The sequence below is a fragment of the Chamaea fasciata genome, unplaced genomic scaffold (genome assembly GCF_029207755.1).
Source record: "Chamaea fasciata isolate MVZ Bird 193981 ecotype frontalis unplaced genomic scaffold, bChaFas1.0.hap1 SCAF_28, whole genome shotgun sequence".
NCBI lineage: Eukaryota > Metazoa > Chordata > Aves > Passeriformes > Sylviidae > Chamaea > Chamaea fasciata.
The window spans coordinates 3,240,371-3,256,423 of NW_027094113.1; the positions used below are offsets into that span (position 1 = coordinate 3,240,371).

Genomic DNA, 16,053 nt, shown 5'->3' on the forward strand with positions numbered 1-16,053 from the left:
TCAGCACGCCTCGCCTGGGAGAGTGATCGTGTGGAGAAAAGTGTGGAAATCTAGAAAAATGCACTCGCACTGACGGCGAAATTATCAACTTTTGGGGGTTTAAATACTGCCGCGGGTGGAACCCAATTCGTGCTCGCTTCGGCAGCACATATACTAAAATTGGAACGATACAGAGAAGATTAGCATGGCCCCTGCGCAAGGATGACACGCAAATTCGTGAAGCGTTCCATATTTTTTTTCTCCGCACGGTCTCAAAGCCCCTCCCCGGGACGAGGTTTTTGTCCCGCCGAGACGCGGCACGGGGTGTTGCAGCCCCCCCCGAGGCCGGGGGAGCCCCAGGCGCCTCATCACAGGGTTGATGTTCGCCTTTGCCTGTGTCAGGGTCACTCTGCTGCCCCTGTCCCGCTGTGCCCCCGCCCTGTCCCTCACTGCGGTCGCGTCACGGTGAGGGCAATCGAGCCCCCCAGCAGTACCGTGGGTTTTTATTGAATTGTTCTGTTACAGCAAGCTCGGGTCCGGTGGGGAGCAGCGGGGTCCCAAGGCCAGCCCCAGACCCCCCCAACCAGCTCAGCCCCCCGCAGGGCATCCACCCCACCGCAGGGAGCCGGGGCCAGCCCGGTCCTGGCACTCTGACCCTCCCCAGCACACACTATCCCCTGGGATGGTGACACTGTGCCAGCGGGCAGGATGTGCCCAGGCCTCTTCTGCGCAGCTCTGGGGGTCTGCAGTACCCCCAAGCCCTGTGCCCCTGCCTTGTGCTGCGGTGACAACCAAGGAGGGGTCTGTGCGGGTCCATGGGACACCATGGCCCACTCAGACAGCACTCTCCTGGTAGCTGTCGTCCTCCAGGAACGTGCTCAGCCTCCTCCCGGGGCTGGGGGCTGCATCCTGTCCCGGGGCTGTGACCTCCTCGGCGTCCCCATCACTCTGCTCCTGGGCAAAGTTCACGAAGACCTGCAGGAACGGCATGATGAGAGACAGCACCATGGGACAGGGCCACCTTGCCCTCACACCTGCCTCCCCTGTCACCTGGTCCAGTGTGGTCTGGGACACGGAGTAGTCCTCTATGTGGCAGGGGCCACGGTTGGCGGCCAGAAGGCTGAAGACGGTGGCCAGGGAGGTGACACGGGCAGGCAGGTGGTACTGCAGCAGCCCCCCGTGCTGCTCCCGCAGCACGATGCCGGGGAAGTGCTGCTGCAGCAGAGTCTGCACCGCCGCTGGGCCAGGCCCCCCCGCCCGCACCACCACTGTGTACCCGTCCCCAAATCTGCAGGGAGAGGAGACATTGCTGTGAGGACTGGCCGTGGCCACCACTCTCAGGAAACCCCCTCAGCCCCCCAGCCTGGTACCTGTTCTTGAGGTGCTGGACACTGCCCAGGCAGCGGAACCGGCCGTTGACCATGATGGCCATCCTGGTGCAGAGCGCCTCGCACTCCTCCATGCTGGGGCGGCACATGTGAGCTCCCCCAGGGCAGAGGGACACTCCTGTCCAGGGGATTCCAGAGGTGCTCCCCTTTAAGGGGGCTGCAGGCCCTGGGTGGGGACTCACCTGTGGGACGTGAGCACCACAGACCGGCCGTCCCGGATAACGCCAAGGATGCGCTCCCACAGGAACCTCCGGGCTTGTGGATCCATCCCCGTTGTCGGCTCGTCCTGCAATGGTCCCGGCCCCAGGTCAGCCTGGGCAGGACCCCGGTGCTGCCGAGGGGCCTCCCAATGCCCCCCTCACCAGGAAGACGACAGGGGGGCAGCCGAGGAGGGCGATGGCCGTGGAGAGCTTGCGCTTGTTGCCCCCACTGTACTTGCCCGCCGGCCGGTCTGCGTGAGGGCCCAGCCCCAGAGCAGTGATGCCCCACTGAGCCACCTGTGAGAGACACAGGGGGTGAGGGTGGGGGCTCCCCGTGGGCTGAGGAGGACAGGGTACAGGCCCTACCCTGGGGGTCTCCTCCTCCGGGACCCCGCGCAGGCGGCTGTAGAACTCCAGGTGCTCCCGCCCTGTCAGCAGGTCCGTGATGGCGTCAAATTGGGGACAGTAACCCATGTGCTGGTGGACAGACTGGAGGTCGGTGAGCACACTGCGGGATGGGGACAGGTGAGCATGGGACAGGGAGAGGTGAGCATGCTGCGGGATGGGGACATGTGCCAGGGATACTGTGGTAATAGGGACAAGCAGCTGCAGGGATGAGGATGAGGATGAAGCAGGCTGCAGGGCAAAAGGCCAGGAAGAGCACAGGGTAGGGACAGAGATGATAGCATAGGTGCTGTGGGGGCATGGAGAGGGATCCAAGACATGGAGGCATTCCCCCACCTGTGCCCCTTCAGCCAGGCCTCTCCCAGGGTCACCTCTGTGTCCCCCGTCAGCATCTTGAAGGTGGATGTTTTCCCAGCACCGTTCACGCCCAGGAGGCCAAAGCACTGTGGGGGCAGAGCAGGGTCACTGGCAGCCCTGGCCCTGCCCACCGAGCTGTCTGTCTGTCCATCTGTCCCTCACCTCCCCGGGGGGGATGGCCACGCAGAGCCTGTCCACGGCCGGAGCCTTCCTGCGCCTGTACACCTGCATGGAGGAGAGGTGGCACTGGGTGCTCCCTCCTGTCACTGCCAGTGGGCCCAGGGGTTCTGGGTGGGCTGGAGCTCACAGCAGGGTCCAGCTCCATGCACCCACCTTGGTCAGGTTCTTCAGCAGCAGGAGGTAGCCATGCGGGGGGATGCTGCCCACCCTCGCCCGTTCCCTGGCCACGTCCCGGTCCTCATCCCCCAGTGAGGGCAGCTCCAGTGCTCGTGGCCTGTGGAAACAGTGGCAAGGGCACATCCAGGGCTGTCCATCCCCTTGAGCACCCTCAGGGCACTGTGTCCAGTTCTGGGCCCCTCAGTTTCGGAAGGACGTTGAGATGCTTGAGCGTGTCTAGAGGAGGGTAACAAGGCTGGTGGGGGGCTTGGAACACAAGCCCTGCCAGGAACAACTGAGGGAGCTGGGCTTGTTTAGCCTGGAGAAAAAGAGACTTGGAGGTGACCTTATCACTCTCTACAACTACCTGAAAGGTGGTTGTAGTCAGGTGGGGGTTGGTCTCTTTTTCCAGGCAATAACTGACAGAATGAGAGAACACAATCTCAAGTTGTGCCAAGGGAAATTTAGGTTGGATATTAGGGAAAAGTTTTTTACTGAAAGGGTGATAAAGTACTGGAATCATCTACCCAGGGAGATGGTTGAGTAACCATCCCCGAATGTGTTTTTAAAAAGATTGGATGTGGCACTCAGTGCCATGGTTTAGTTGAGGTGTTAGGGCTGGGTTGAACTCTATGATCTTAAAGGTCTCTTCCAAGCTGGTGATTCTGTGGTTCTGTACCCCCGGCCAGTGCTCACCCCAGGCGCAGGAAGAAGCGGTGGTACTGCAGCAGGAGGGTGAAGAGGAAGAAGACAATGCCCTCGATGGCCATGGCAAACATGTTCTTCCCCGCCAGGTCCCAGGAGAGGGGAGACACAAAACGCTTGTCCCCTGCAAGCAGCGAGAGGGGCTGTAGGAATAGGGGACCCCTGTGCTGGGCTTTGGGGAGGGTGAGCAGCCCTGACACCCCCAGACTCACCGAACCTCTCAAAGGCATCAGCCATTGCCTGGTTCTTCACCATGTCAATGAGGCCTCGGCCCAAGCAGAAGTGGGGGAAGATGAGGAAAACCTTCTTCAGGATGCGGTTGATGTCATTGAGGTTCTGGTGGGGCAGCAAGGAGACAGGTGGGGGAGCTGGCACTGGCCCCGCAGGGAAGGGATGGGGGTTCCAGGGCATCCCAAGGCTCACCTTGTCCACAAACAGCTCCAGCACAAAGGTGGCCACGCTGCCGTTGATGCCGATGAAGAGGTTGATGCAGGTCAGGGCCACGTAGGCGGTGCTGGGGATGCTGAAGAGGAAGGAGGCTGGATACATCAGGGGGGTGATGGACCATCTGCAAGGGGGAGAGGCAAGGGCTGGCCGAGGTGTACCTCCCAATCTGGGGGGCTTGAGACAGCACCCACCCTCCCAAACACCACAACCCCCTCACCCCAGCTGACCCCAGCCCCACAACCCCCTCGCCCCTGCCGGGCTCTGCTGCCCCGTCACCCGTAGAGCAGCAGCAGCAGCACCAGGGAGGGCAGGTTGGCCGAGGACACGTAGGATTCCTGCTGGAAGCAGAGGAAGATGAGGATGACCAGCAGCGCGGGGACCAGGTAGTTGCACTGTGGGGATGGAAAAGCCAGGAAAGGGGTCAGGGGTGGGACCAAACACCTTGAAACTTGTCCTTGTCCCCATCCCCATCCCCACCATGTCCCAGGCAAAGTTGCCCAGCCAGTAGGTGATGGGCTTCATCCCGCCGACGAACTGAAGGTGCTTGGCCTTGCTGACCCGCTCCTCAATGAGGAAGACAACGAAGCTGGCCGGGATGAAGGACATGGCGAAGATCACGCAGATGGAGACCAGCACGTCCACAGAGGTGGCCATCCTGCCGAGGAGGGGAGAGCTCAGCAAGGGCCAGAGGGGGCTGCGGGACCCCAATCCCCAGCACTCACAGAGCGGCCTCGGAGAGCTGCTCCTTGGTGAGGTTGAGGGGGTGGTTGGTGGCTGTGATGCCGAAGCGTGTGGGGTCGGTGCCGGGGGGCAGCCGGGCTCGCAGCAGCCCATTGCTGGCCACGTTGAGGAAGGAGACCATGGCGTGCCAGCCCTTGTTGTTGAACCAGACCTGCAGCATGGGAAGGGCTGGGCAGCTCAGAGCCCCCCACCCAACCTGGCACTGCTCCTGGCTGTGCCTGCAGCACCCGGCCCCACCAGGAGCATCCCCCACTCCCATCCAGGCTCCTGCTCCCCTCCAGCCCCAGCCACTCTCAGTCCTTCTTGGGCTGCTCCACCCTGTGAGGGGACACCACTGTCACATCCCTGCTGCTCCCCAGCTCTTGCCCCAAGGGACCCCCAGCCCTGGGCACACCTTGATATTCCTGCGGGCATCCAAACCCTCGATGAAGCGGCTGAGGTTGGCCAGGAGCCGATCCGAGGGGCTGCCCTGGGGGCAGGAAGACCGGGTGAGGAGGGGTCTCCCAGCACTGGGACACCAGAGCTGAGCTGGGGCTGAGTCCAGCTGTACCGGGGTGATGTTGAGCAGCACCCGGAGCTCCAGCATCGCCTGATCCACCTCCGCTGCCGACGGCAGGGCCTGGGAGCTGCCAGCACCCAGGGAGAAGCCGCCGTACCTGAGGGAGAAATGGAGCTCCCAAACTTGTTGGAGACACTCCCACTGCCAGCCTGCTAGGAACTGGGCTTGAGGATCCACGTGGGTCCCTTCCACCCCAGGAGATTCTACAATCCCACAATTCTATGGAACCTGCCACCAATTCCTCACTGCCACCCTTGTGCAAACCCAACCCTCCACTTGCCCAGATGCCAGAGTAAGAGACACACAGCAGAGGGCTGAAGGCACCTGGGTGATGGCTCTGCCCAGGGACCACTCAGGCTCTCCCCAAACCCACCAGGGATCTCCTGTCTCCCTCCAACCCCAGCTGTGCCAGGCCCCAGCCCCTGCCCAGCTCACCTCTGCTCATTCACCCACTTCTTGTTCCTCAGCCTGAAAGAAATGGGGTGGGGGGAGACAGAGGAGAGAGAAACACACCAAGGGGACATGAGGGCAGCACCTGCCCACCAGACCACATGTCCCCAGCAGTGTCCCCTTCCCCCAGGTGTCCCTGGGGTGTTCCCTTGATGTCCCCACAGCACCCCTGCAGTGTCCCCGGTGTTCCCAGCCCCAGCACTCACTCCTGACGGATGATCTGTGGATAGGTCTTCACCAGGTAGTCAGAGATGTTCCTGCCCGTCAGGTTCTGAAGGATGTCGCCCGTGCCCCTCTGCACCTGCGGGATGAACAGAGGGCTGGATGGACACTCAGTCCTGTGGCATCCCTGGAGTATCACCTGCCCCCACAGCCAGCAGTGACAGAGCCCTGGGGCTGCCCCTGCTAGGCTGGGGGATACCTGGGGTGGTGGGAGCCCCCCAGCCCCCTCAGGACACTCAGGCAGCATCCTCTGTGCCCCTGGCCCACTGCACTGACACGGGGGGGATGGCTTGGCCTGTGTCCAGTTCCCACGCTGCAGCACCTCCAGCAGGGTTGGGGGAGCTGAGGGGGCCGAGAAACCATCGGGATGGGAAGCTGGTGGGCACAGCCCTGTCCTAGGCACCCAGGGAAAGAGAGAGAGACTCCCATTACCAGCCTGGTGTGAGCCAGGGCACCGGGACCCACCATGGGGATGTTGCGGGTCCCACAGCATCACACCAGGTGGCAGAGCTGCTCCGTGGGCAGGTGGGCACTGAGGTGGGGGGCAAGCCCCGGCTGCCCCCTCCAGCCCCCGTCCCACGGACACTCACGCCTTCCCCTCTTCCTTCATGCACTTGGTGCCAAAGCCGGGCTCAGCCAGGAGCGCGTCCAGCAGCCGGGCTGTGTCGGGGTCTCCCGGGGCGTCGTTGCTGCCGGGAGACACAGGAGTGAGCTGGAGGCACTGGGGGACGAGGGACACGGAGGGCAGAGGGCTGGGGACACACCTGAAAAAGGTGAACTGCTGCCCGTACATCCAGGGCTGGAGCTGCAGGGGCGGATACTTCCCGAACGGAGGCACGATGAGGCTGAAGAGCAGCGCGATGCAGACGAAGACGGCGGGGAGGATGATCTGAGGAGGCCGGGGGGTGGGATCAGGGTTGGTTCTGCCCCACCCTGCCCCGCGCCCTGCCCCATCCTTTCCCCGCGGCCCCACCTGCGCGAAGAAGCCGCGGGTGCTGCGCCGAGCGTGGAGCATCCTCTTGGTGAAGAGAGCGCGGAGCTGGCGGCAGGTGAGCGCCCAGCCCCTCACCCTGCCGCAGGCCTGCCCCGCCGCCCCCCGCAGCAGGTCCGTCTCCCGGGGCTCCTCCGCTGCCGGGGCAGAGAGGGGTCTGGCAAGGGGCTCGTAGCAGGTGGGGCGTGGGGGGACAGGGTGCTGGCAGGGGCATTCCCCTCACCCCAGCAGGGACGGGATGCTGCATGCAGGAACCCCCAGCCCCCCCAAACAGCCCTCAGCTCCTACCTCGCCGGGCTCCTTTGGCTCAATGTAAAGGAGAGGAGAGAGGGGTTACAGTCACGCGGGGATCAGCACCCACTCAGGGCAGAGCTGGCGCCCCAAACCATCACAGCCCACCCTGACTCCTGTGGCTGTCCCCATGCCAGTTCTCCCTCCAGCATATGCTGGATATTCCCCCTGGGATTTCATATCCCATCCTGCACAGAGATTGGCTCCCCCAAATCTATCCTCATCCCTCAGATCTTTGCTCTGGGGACGCCCCAAAAATGGGAGGTAGCTGTGCTGCACGAGGGTCCCTGAGTATCCCCCTGCTTGAAGGGACACGTGCCTGAAGGGGTGGCTGCTCAGATGGACAGCTGCCCAGGTGGACAGCCCAGGGGCTGGAGGTGGAGAGCACTCAGCAGCAGCTCAGGGGTCCCACCTCCCCCATCCTTACCCATCTCTCCATCAGCCACATCCCCATCCCCCGTCTCGCCAGGGACTGCTCCTTTCATGGTGCCTGATAAAATGAGGACAAGATGCCAGGGCAGGACCAAGGCCACAGGCTGTGACACCTCTCTGCACCCACAGGTGCTCCCAATGGGGACCCCAGCCTTGGCAGGGACACACAGGGTGCTGGGGACACCCCACCCCTCTGCTCTGGACTGCTGAGCACCTCCCCAGTCCCCCCGTACCCCAGAGCTCAGCTCCAGCCAGGACTGAGGGGTTTTACCTGTGGTATCAGTGTCCAGCGCTGTGTCCTTGGCCACCTTCAGGAAGATCTGGGGGTGTGGGAGAGCTGGTGTTAAACACACACCAGCACCCACAGCCCAGTGAGGGAAACCCCCTGGTCACAGGCACCCCAGGAGCCCCTTGACCACAGCCCCCCTGGTACCTCTTCCAGGGTGGTGTCAGAGATGCCGTAGCTGGAGATCCCCAGTTCCCCCAGGTGTGCGTCCAGCTCACGGAACAGCTCCCCGAAGGCCCCATCCCTGGCCCCACTGTAGGGCAGGACAAAGAGCACCTCGTGCCCGATGTCCTCCACCAGCCGGGAGCCAGGGACCAGCTTCTGGATCAGCGCCGACAGCTGGGCCACATCTGGAGGGATGGGGAGGGCTGGAAACCCAGGGCAGGAGCTGCTGGCTGGCGCAGCCGGCCACAGCTCCATGTGCCCAGCATCTCAGCCTGAGGTCACATGGGGAGATGAAGGGATGGAGATCCCCTTCTGTGCCTCCAGTGAAAGGAGGAGAGGGGCCCGATGCAGGGCTGTGCACCCCCGGCCTCCCTGGCTGATGGGGGATGTATGGGGAACAGCTGGGGGTGACACTGTGAGGGGATGAAACGCTCACCCACGGCGCTGGCGTCACTGCCCCGCTCGCTGCCCAGGCCCGTGTCACTGCTGTGTTCTGAGTCACTGCCGTCCTGCAGGAAAGGGTGGCTGGAGCCTGGCACCCCACAGCAGGGCCTGGCCCCCGGTGCCCCCCAATACCCGGGATGGAGACACTGGCTGCCCTTTGGGGGATGATCTTCAGGGCTGAGGGACCCACCTTTTTGGTGACACCGGGGACAGTGCCAGTGTTGCCAGCTGTCCCGCTCCTCTCCCGCTTCACCAGGGTGAGGTGATAGCCGGTGCCAAGCCTGGCCTTGAGGAAAAGGGGGGACCCGCAGCAGCAGAGCCGGCCCTCTGAGATGATGGCGGTGCGGTCCCCCAGCAGCTCCGCCTCGTCCATGTAGTGGGTGGACAGGATGATGGTGCGGCCTGGGGACCAGGAACGGGCTTGACCCCAGACCCCCCCATTGCAGGTTCTCCCTGCCAGCACATCCCCCTGCTCGCCCCAGGCTGGAGGGCTCAGAGGGTGAAGTGGGGGCCCCCACCCCTGACCTTTGCGGTATTTGAGCAGCAGCTCCCAGATGCTGCGGCGGGAGAAGGGGTCGACGCCGGCCGTGGGCTCGTCCAGGATGACAACCCGGGAGCCGCCCACAAAGGCGATGGCCACGGAGAGCTTCCGCTGCATCCCGCCTGCAGAGGGACAGCGTCGGGGAGGCTCGGAGCCACCCAGCCCCGCACAGACACCCAGCCTGACCCCCGCACGCACCCGAGAGGTTCCTGGTCTGCTCCCGGCGCTTGTGTGGCAGCCCCGTGTCCTGGAGCAGCTGCTCCATCTCCTCCTGCACCTGCCGCTCCGAGAGCCCCTTCAGCCGCCCGTAGAACCAGATGTGCTCCTCCACGGTCAGACTGTGGGGACAGGGGGAAAGGCAGGGTGAGGGGCACAGGGATTGAGGGGGACGGGCTTGTATCACTCCCCACACTTCCCCACCCCTGCCTACATGTCAAAGAGCACGTTGTGCTGGGGACACATCCCCATGGATTTGCGGATGCTGTCGATATCGGAGCGGATGTCCCAGCCCAGGATGTAGGCAGTGCCTGAGGTGGGGGGCAGGAGGCCAGTGAGGATGGACCTGGAAGTGGTGAGGAAAATGGGTCATGGAGCACAGGAGCATCAGGGCTTGGGGCCAGGGTACCCTGTCCTATGTGGGGACCAGGTGGGGACAGGGTAAGCTCAGCTCCTGTCCCCAGCCATGGCCATGCAGCCCCTCTGTGGCTCACATGGTGGTGGTCTTCCCAGCACCGTTGTGGCCCAGGAATGAGGTGATCTGCCCCTCGTAGAAGTCCAGGCTCAGCCCATTGACTGCTGCTTGGCCACTGCTGCCATAGACCTTCACCAGGTTGCGGATGGAGACGCCGGGCTGGAGTTCGGCAGGCGGCTCCTCCACCAGCACTGGAAGCCACCAAGAGGTCACATCCCTGGCCAGAACCCCTTGCTGGGGGCAGGACCCCTCGACATGGGGTTCAGGGCCTCCACTGGGGAGCAAGGTCTCGGCTGGAGGCTACAGCCCTGCTCCACGGCCACTGCCCTCAGTGACACAGCTCCAGGGGGGCAGGGACTCACCTTGGGGTGCAGTGTGGGGTGCAGCATGGTACAGTGAGTGCCCAGATGAAGACGACTCTCCAAACCAGTAGCTCTTCAGGAAGGGGAAATTCCAGGGCTTGGGGATCCCATACTGACCTGCAGCAGAAGGGGCAGAGTGGGGCTGGGGCTGAGTGACAACTGGGGGTCAGGGGAGCTGCACTCACCTGGGAAGACACCCTCGAGGTACCAGGTGACCAGGCCATAGAGGACAGCGTCCAGCAGCAGCAGCCCCATGGCTGCAGCAAAGCTGTACCGGTCTCCTGGCACAGGGCTGGAAGCCAGGTTGTGCCACTGGATGCCCACCCCCTGCTCCTCATAGAGGGAGAAGTAATCGCAGCCAAAGCCGAAGGCCACAGGGGACAGCAGGCTCTGAGAACAGTGAGAATGGCAATGTGGGCAAAGATTGGCCTGGGGGTGCAGCTCAAAGCCCCCTGCCCCAGAGCACCAGGAGCATTGCAGAGAGGCAGCTTCGGGTGCTCACCACAAGGACACGGATTGGGAAGGTGATGTAGTCGCGCCAGGCGACACACAGCACGTAGGGCAGGTACAGCGAGAAGTAAATGATGCCACCGCACGCCGAGGCCAGGTTGGCACGGGGGAAGAAGGTGCTGATGAGGAAGCACTGGCTGATGGTGGCCACCGAGAAGGTGCCGAGGAAGAGGAAGATGACTGCTGGGTCACTGTAGGGCAGGATGTTTCCCAGCTGTGGATGGAGGCAGGTTGGAGCCTGTGGAGCCCCCCATGCTGGCTCCCAGCCCTGATGTTCCCTGTTCACCCATGCTGTCCCCTGAGACCTGCAACCTGCCTTCAGGATGAGAACAAGGAGGGCACAGCTGAGGAGGAAGGGGATGAAGCTGCTGAGGAACCAGCTGAGCCAGAGGATTCCGTTGCTCAGCCCCATGGTCTTCATGGTCTCCTTGAGACGCGTCTCCTTCTCGTGCACCACCCTCTTGATGATCATGGCCACTGAGTAGATCCAGGCCAGCGTCATGAAGAGAGGCAGCGAGCGGTTCAGGACCCTCAAGAACCTGGGGAGATAGCACCAGACATTCCACCCTTGGCTCAACACTCCTGGGCCACTGTTGGGCCAGGGACACCAGGGCATGACCAGCCCTGTGGCACCTCCCCGGTGCAGCGATGCTGCAGGATGCCAGGATGTGTGCCCCAAGGCAGCGGGGGGTCATTCAACAGTGCCACGGTCTGGGGCTGCCCTTGCCCACTTACACATCGTCCACATAGCAGGGGTAGGGCATCTGCTGGATGTAGACCCCAGTCCGTGGGGCAGCCCCAGTCTGCACCCGCACCACCGCCTGCTCCACCAGGTCCTGAATGTAGACGAAGCCCCCCCAGACGTAGCGCAAGTCACTGAAGGGGTCAGCTGCGGGGCCTGGGTCCCAAAACCTGGGGGCAGAGCACGGTGCTGGGACCAGGGAACTCCCATCTACAAGCACAGGCTGCTTGGCTGGCCATGGAGACAGAGAGGGTGGGCACCCCCCAACCTGTCCTTGATCTTGTTGGTCCTTGTGACGTCGTCAATGTCCATGCGGATCTTGTAGTGGACGTGGGGTGGCAGTCCGGGAGCTGTGGCATTGATGGGGGGCTGGAAGACCACTGCTGCCCAAAACTGTTGCTCCTCCAGCAGCTCCAGGGCCCGAGCTACCAGCTGCTCCTCAGTGGCCACTGCCTCGATCTTGTCTAGGCAGACACACTGTGGGAGGGCAGGTAGGGCTCAGCAGGCGCAGGTGGTGGATGGAGACAGCCTGCCCACAGCCGGGTGACACACACCTCCATGAACTGTGACAGCGTCCTCAGGACTGCATCCACATCAGCATACACCTGGTGCCAGGTGAGGCCTGGTCCCCCCTCTGGCCCTGCCAGGAATGTGGCCAGTTCTGGCAGCTTCCAGGAAGTGCCGTTGAGGAACTCATCCAGGAGCTGGGCTGTGCTTGGGGCCAGCAGCAGGTCCTGCAAAGCACCAGGACATGGGAGGCCATGCAGCCCGCCCTGCTCCAGCTGCACCCCACCCTGCTCCTGGCCAGCTGCACCCCATCTTGCACCCCACAGCAACCCCATTCCCAATGGGAAGAGTCTGGGGTCACACACCTGGAGCACCTGCATCTCCAGGCTGCTGTTGAGGAGGGTGTAGATTCGGGGTCCCAGGTCCTGCCAGGCACCCCCCAATTCCCCCAGCACTGCCAGCTCCCGGAAGGTCCGATTCACCTGTGTGAGGGAGGTGAGGCAGGTCCAGGATAGGATCCCCCAAACCCCTCCAGGCCCCCCACAGCCCTCACTCACCTCAGCCATGACACTGTCAGGGCCAGGCCCGGGTGGTGTGTACAGGATCTTCCCCACAAAGAGGGGCTTGATCCCCCGCCAGAAGATCTGTGAGAAGGGGCTGGACTCCAGGCTGCGGAGCATCTCCCGGCAGAATGGACCTGGGAGTGCAGAGCTGAGCCCTCATCACCAGCCCCACACCACCAGCCCCTCACCACCAGCCCCCGCTGCCCCCCACAGCCCCCAGCTGAGCCTCCCCCAGCCCCCCACTCACTGGTGCTGCCTGAGGCCACGGGTCTCTGCTCAGAGCTGTTCCGGTCCAGGAAGGCTTTGACATCATTGTCCTCGTACCAGTTGAGGGAGGGGATCCTGAGCCCCCCGCCCTCAGGGTGTCCACAGGCGATGCGTGACAGGGCTGTGAAGGCACCTGTGCTGGTGTTGGGGGCCCTCAGCCCCACAAGCTCCTGACGCAGCTCGGCCAGGCTGGTCATGGAGGAGACCTGGGGAGAGTGAGGTGGGAGTGGAGAGGGGCAGTGGGGGACAGGGGCACCCAGGGACACTGTAGGGGTGGGTAGGGAGCAGGGGAGTGAGGGGTGTACCTCCTCCATCAGGGATGCTGCATCACGCAGGAAGTTGCCCAAAGCTTCCACGGTGCCAGCGATTCCGCCCAACTCCGAGCTCAGCTGTTCCTACAGGGGCCATGAGAAGGGGGTCACAGCCCTGTCGGGGAGGCCAGGGGTCTCTGCCTCGGTGCCTTCCAGCACCCGACCGCCCTGGGGCTCACTGTCAGGAGTCGTGGGAAGTCCATCTGGGAGAGGAAGGAGCCCTCCATGGCACGGAGCTGGGAGCTGGGCAGTGCGCAGAGTTCTTGCTGCAGGCTCTGGGTGGAGTCGGCGTCGCCGCCCACCAGGAAGCCCCCCAGGACCGAGGCGTTGCAGACCAGGACCTTTAGCGGGAGGCGAATGCTCGCCAGGGAGAACTGCAAGGAGAGGGCAGTCGTGATGCGGTCACCGGGAGCGGGCGCCGGGAGTGGGCACGGCTTCGACACTCACGATGCGGGGGCTGAGCCGAGCCCCCATCAGCTCATCCACCAGCGCCGGGGGCAGAGATGTGTTGGTCCGCAGGAACCGGGAGAAAGTCTCGTCCTCTCTCAAGTATTCCCTCACCGACAGAGCTGGGGGAGCAGGGGTCAGATAAGGGGTCTCGTTCCCCCGGTACCCCCCGCTCCCGGTGCTCACCCCTCCGCTGATTCCCACTGTCCCGGAGCCGGCGCAGGGCGGGCAGGAGCCGGGCGAAGCTGTGCAGGAGCCGCTGCCCGTGGCCGCGGAGCAGGACCTGCCGGGCTTCGGTCAGGAGGCGGGAGAGGCTGCGACATGGGACATGGGGTGGGCAATGAGACCCCGGCCCAGCCCCGCTCTGCCCCGCAGCTCCCCAGCCCCGCCGCTCACATGGAGCCATCGAAGTTGCCCACCACGCCAGGGGCCTCTCCCGCCGTGGGGTGCCGGAAGCAGGGGTTGTTCATGTTGCAGATGATGCCCTGCAGCCAGGGCAGGGTCCCCGCCGAGGGCAGCGCCTTGTTGGGAAAGTGGCCTGATGGAGAGCGAGGCAGGTTCAGGGGGGCAGTGCAGGACCCCCCGGACCCCACACACACCCGAGCAGGGAGATGCCAGCGAGTCCCCACCCTGTGACTCGCTGTTTATCCCCCTGGTGTCACCCCGAAGGGCTCCCGTACAGGGGGCACACAGAGGGGTCTTAGCTGGCTCAGGGGGTCCTGCGGGGGACACTCACACTCATGCTGCTTGAAGGGTGGGTGGGATCGCCGCATTGAGATCAAGATAAGGAAGAGGAAGAGGGGCCACAGGATCTCGATAGCCAGTTGGATCTGGGGGAGACGCAAGCTTGGTGGGGGTCCCAGTTCCCATCCATGTCCAGGGTTCTGCCTGTCCCTTTGCCAGGAACCAGCGGCTCTGGGTAGCCCCATCCCAATCGCCCACTTACCCGCTGCCGCCGGCGGTAGGTGAAATTCTTCCAGAGCAGCAGCCCCAGCTGGGTGCCCACGGCCATCGTGGGGGTCGTGGGCTCCGCTGGGTTCCGGCTGCGGGTGAGAGTAAGGAGGCAGACCCAAGCTGAAGGCGACGGCTGGGCTCTCACTTCCTTCTGCTTCGGGGCTTATCACACCCTGGGCACAGTGCCGGGCACAGGGCTGAGCTCCGCGGCCGGCAGAAGCCGGACGGCATTCCTGCAGCAAAGCTCCTTTCCGGAGCTAAAGGCTCAGATCCCGTTCTTTCCTAAACCAAAAGCACCAGAATTGGGCACGAGCTCTGTCCAGGAGCCAGGAGCATGATCCACGCCCACCCCGGGCACAGGGAGCAGTCTGGCACCCCCGAAGTAGCTCCGAGAGAGCTGGGCAGCCCGGGGGAGGCTGAGACCTGCCCGTGCCTCAGTTTCCCCGAGAGGAGGATGTGGGTGGGGCACTCATCAGCCCAGGAGCGGAGTTGCTCCGGTGCTGTGGGCTCGAGGCGCGAGCTCCGACACCCAGATCCCGCGGGTAGCAGCCGCGCCTCTGCCAATTCCTGGGCATTCACCCACCCGTGGAGCGGGGCCAGCAGCTCCGAGGCCCGGCAGCAAAGCTCTGCCAAGGCGGCTCAGTGACAAGCCCGGCGGCACGACCCAACCCTCAGCGTTCCGTCCGCTGCACCCACCCGTGCCCCGGGAGAACCGAGCTCCGGGGCGGCTCCTCGGTCACCGCGAGCCTGGGACATCACCGCAGACTTGGCCCCCGATTTTCCCCGGGGCCGAGGGAGCCGCGCACTCACCCGCCGCCCCGCGCTCGACGCCACCCGCCCGCGCCCGGGGCTAAGCCGGGTCCCCAGCGCAGCCGGGATAAGCGGGCACGGGACAGCGGGATTATGAAATCCGCCTAATCGGCCTGCGGGGCCGGACACGGGTGGGCCCAGGGGCAGGAATCCTCCGGGGATGCACCGGGGTCAGATGGGGTGACACGGAGAGAAAGAAGCAGCTGCTGGAATGGGGGTGACAGAGGTGTCTGGTGTCCCCATCTGCTGGAACAGGAGGGTGCTGCGGAAATGCCGGTCACGGGGAGCCCCAGCCCCGCGGGGGCGGCGGCTCCTTTCGGGACAAAACAACCACAGAATCTCTGGATCCTCCCGGGGGACTCGCGTGGGAATCTGCTCACTCATCTCACGTGGACAAACACGCCTCATCACTGCAACCGGGAGCCCGGGAGCTCGGTGGACCCCGCGACCCCGGCAACCGCCGGACCAACTGCAGCTGCCGGCCCTGGCGTCCTCCAACTTCGCGTCCCCCAACCCGGTTCGGCCGCCCGGAGCCCCTCTCCGGGTGGGGTGCGGAGTCACCGGGAGGCCGACGGACCGGGAGAGGTGAGGATAGCCCGGGAGAGACACGGACAATCCAAGGGGACTATGGGGCCAGCTCGAAGGGACGATGAAGACAGTCCAGAGGGGACATGGGGACAGTTCAGGGCTACGATGGGGACACGGGGATAGCCCCGGGGGGCGGGGAGGCACTAAGAGCCTCGGGGGGACGCTGGGCGGCCGCATCCTGCCAAGACCAGCAGCCGGGACACAGCCTCCCCTCTCCCCCCTCGCAGCCCCCGGCCCGGGTCCCCGTTACCTGATGCGGCTGCGCGGCCTCTTTAAGAGACCCCGCGGCTCCGCCGGGCGCGCGCAGGCCCCGCCCTCCCCGCGCTACAAAGTAGCCGTGGCAGTGACGTCATGGGAACCGG

General features: G+C 64.3%; 1 protein-coding gene and 1 non-coding gene across 3 annotated transcripts; one reads left to right on the forward strand and one right to left on the reverse strand.

The window, feature by feature from the left end:
- The first annotated feature begins 129 nt into the window (after window positions 1-129).
- LOC136302426 (U6 spliceosomal RNA) lies at window positions 130-236 on the forward strand. The gene has a single exon (XR_010724062.1). It is a non-coding gene; the product is annotated as a U6 spliceosomal RNA (small nuclear RNA).
- An 85-nt stretch (window positions 237-321) lies between these two features.
- On the reverse strand, window positions 322-16,007 carry ABCA7 (ATP binding cassette subfamily A member 7). 2 transcript variants are annotated; one of them, XM_066205799.1, is made up of 51 exons: window positions 15,942-16,007; window positions 14,286-14,575; window positions 14,076-14,169; window positions 13,736-13,877; window positions 13,526-13,653; window positions 13,340-13,461; window positions 13,072-13,266; window positions 12,887-12,976; window positions 12,562-12,787; window positions 12,309-12,448; window positions 12,117-12,233; window positions 11,799-11,978; window positions 11,513-11,721; window positions 11,238-11,414; window positions 10,819-11,041; window positions 10,495-10,716; window positions 10,178-10,382; window positions 9,993-10,109; window positions 9,650-9,821; window positions 9,370-9,501; window positions 9,138-9,277; window positions 8,924-9,061; window positions 8,589-8,800; window positions 8,391-8,463; window positions 7,937-8,139; window positions 7,775-7,823; window positions 7,499-7,561; window positions 7,069-7,086; window positions 6,763-6,917; window positions 6,554-6,678; window positions 6,380-6,478; window positions 5,989-6,184; window positions 5,774-5,868; window positions 5,553-5,585; window positions 5,109-5,214; window positions 4,953-5,027; window positions 4,540-4,709; window positions 4,295-4,472; window positions 4,094-4,209; window positions 3,794-3,938; window positions 3,583-3,706; window positions 3,362-3,494; window positions 2,663-2,783; window positions 2,492-2,554; window positions 2,309-2,415; window positions 1,934-2,075; window positions 1,730-1,864; window positions 1,550-1,653; window positions 1,350-1,442; window positions 1,030-1,267; window positions 324-954 (listed from the first exon to the last, which is right to left on the reverse strand). In XM_066205799.1, exons 2-51 carry the CDS (start codon window positions 14,349-14,351, stop codon window positions 814-816), a joined length of 6,747 nt encoding a protein of 2,248 aa, XP_066061896.1. In that variant the 5' UTR covers window positions 14,352-14,575; window positions 15,942-16,007; the 3' UTR covers window positions 324-813. The 2 variants fall into 2 exon arrangements, with proteins under 2 accessions (XP_066061895.1, XP_066061896.1); XM_066205798.1 differs by lacking the exons at window positions 7,069-7,086; window positions 15,942-16,007 and having other exon boundaries at window positions 322-954; window positions 1,730-2,075; window positions 14,286-14,640.
- Window positions 16,008-16,053: the final 46 nt, after the last annotated feature.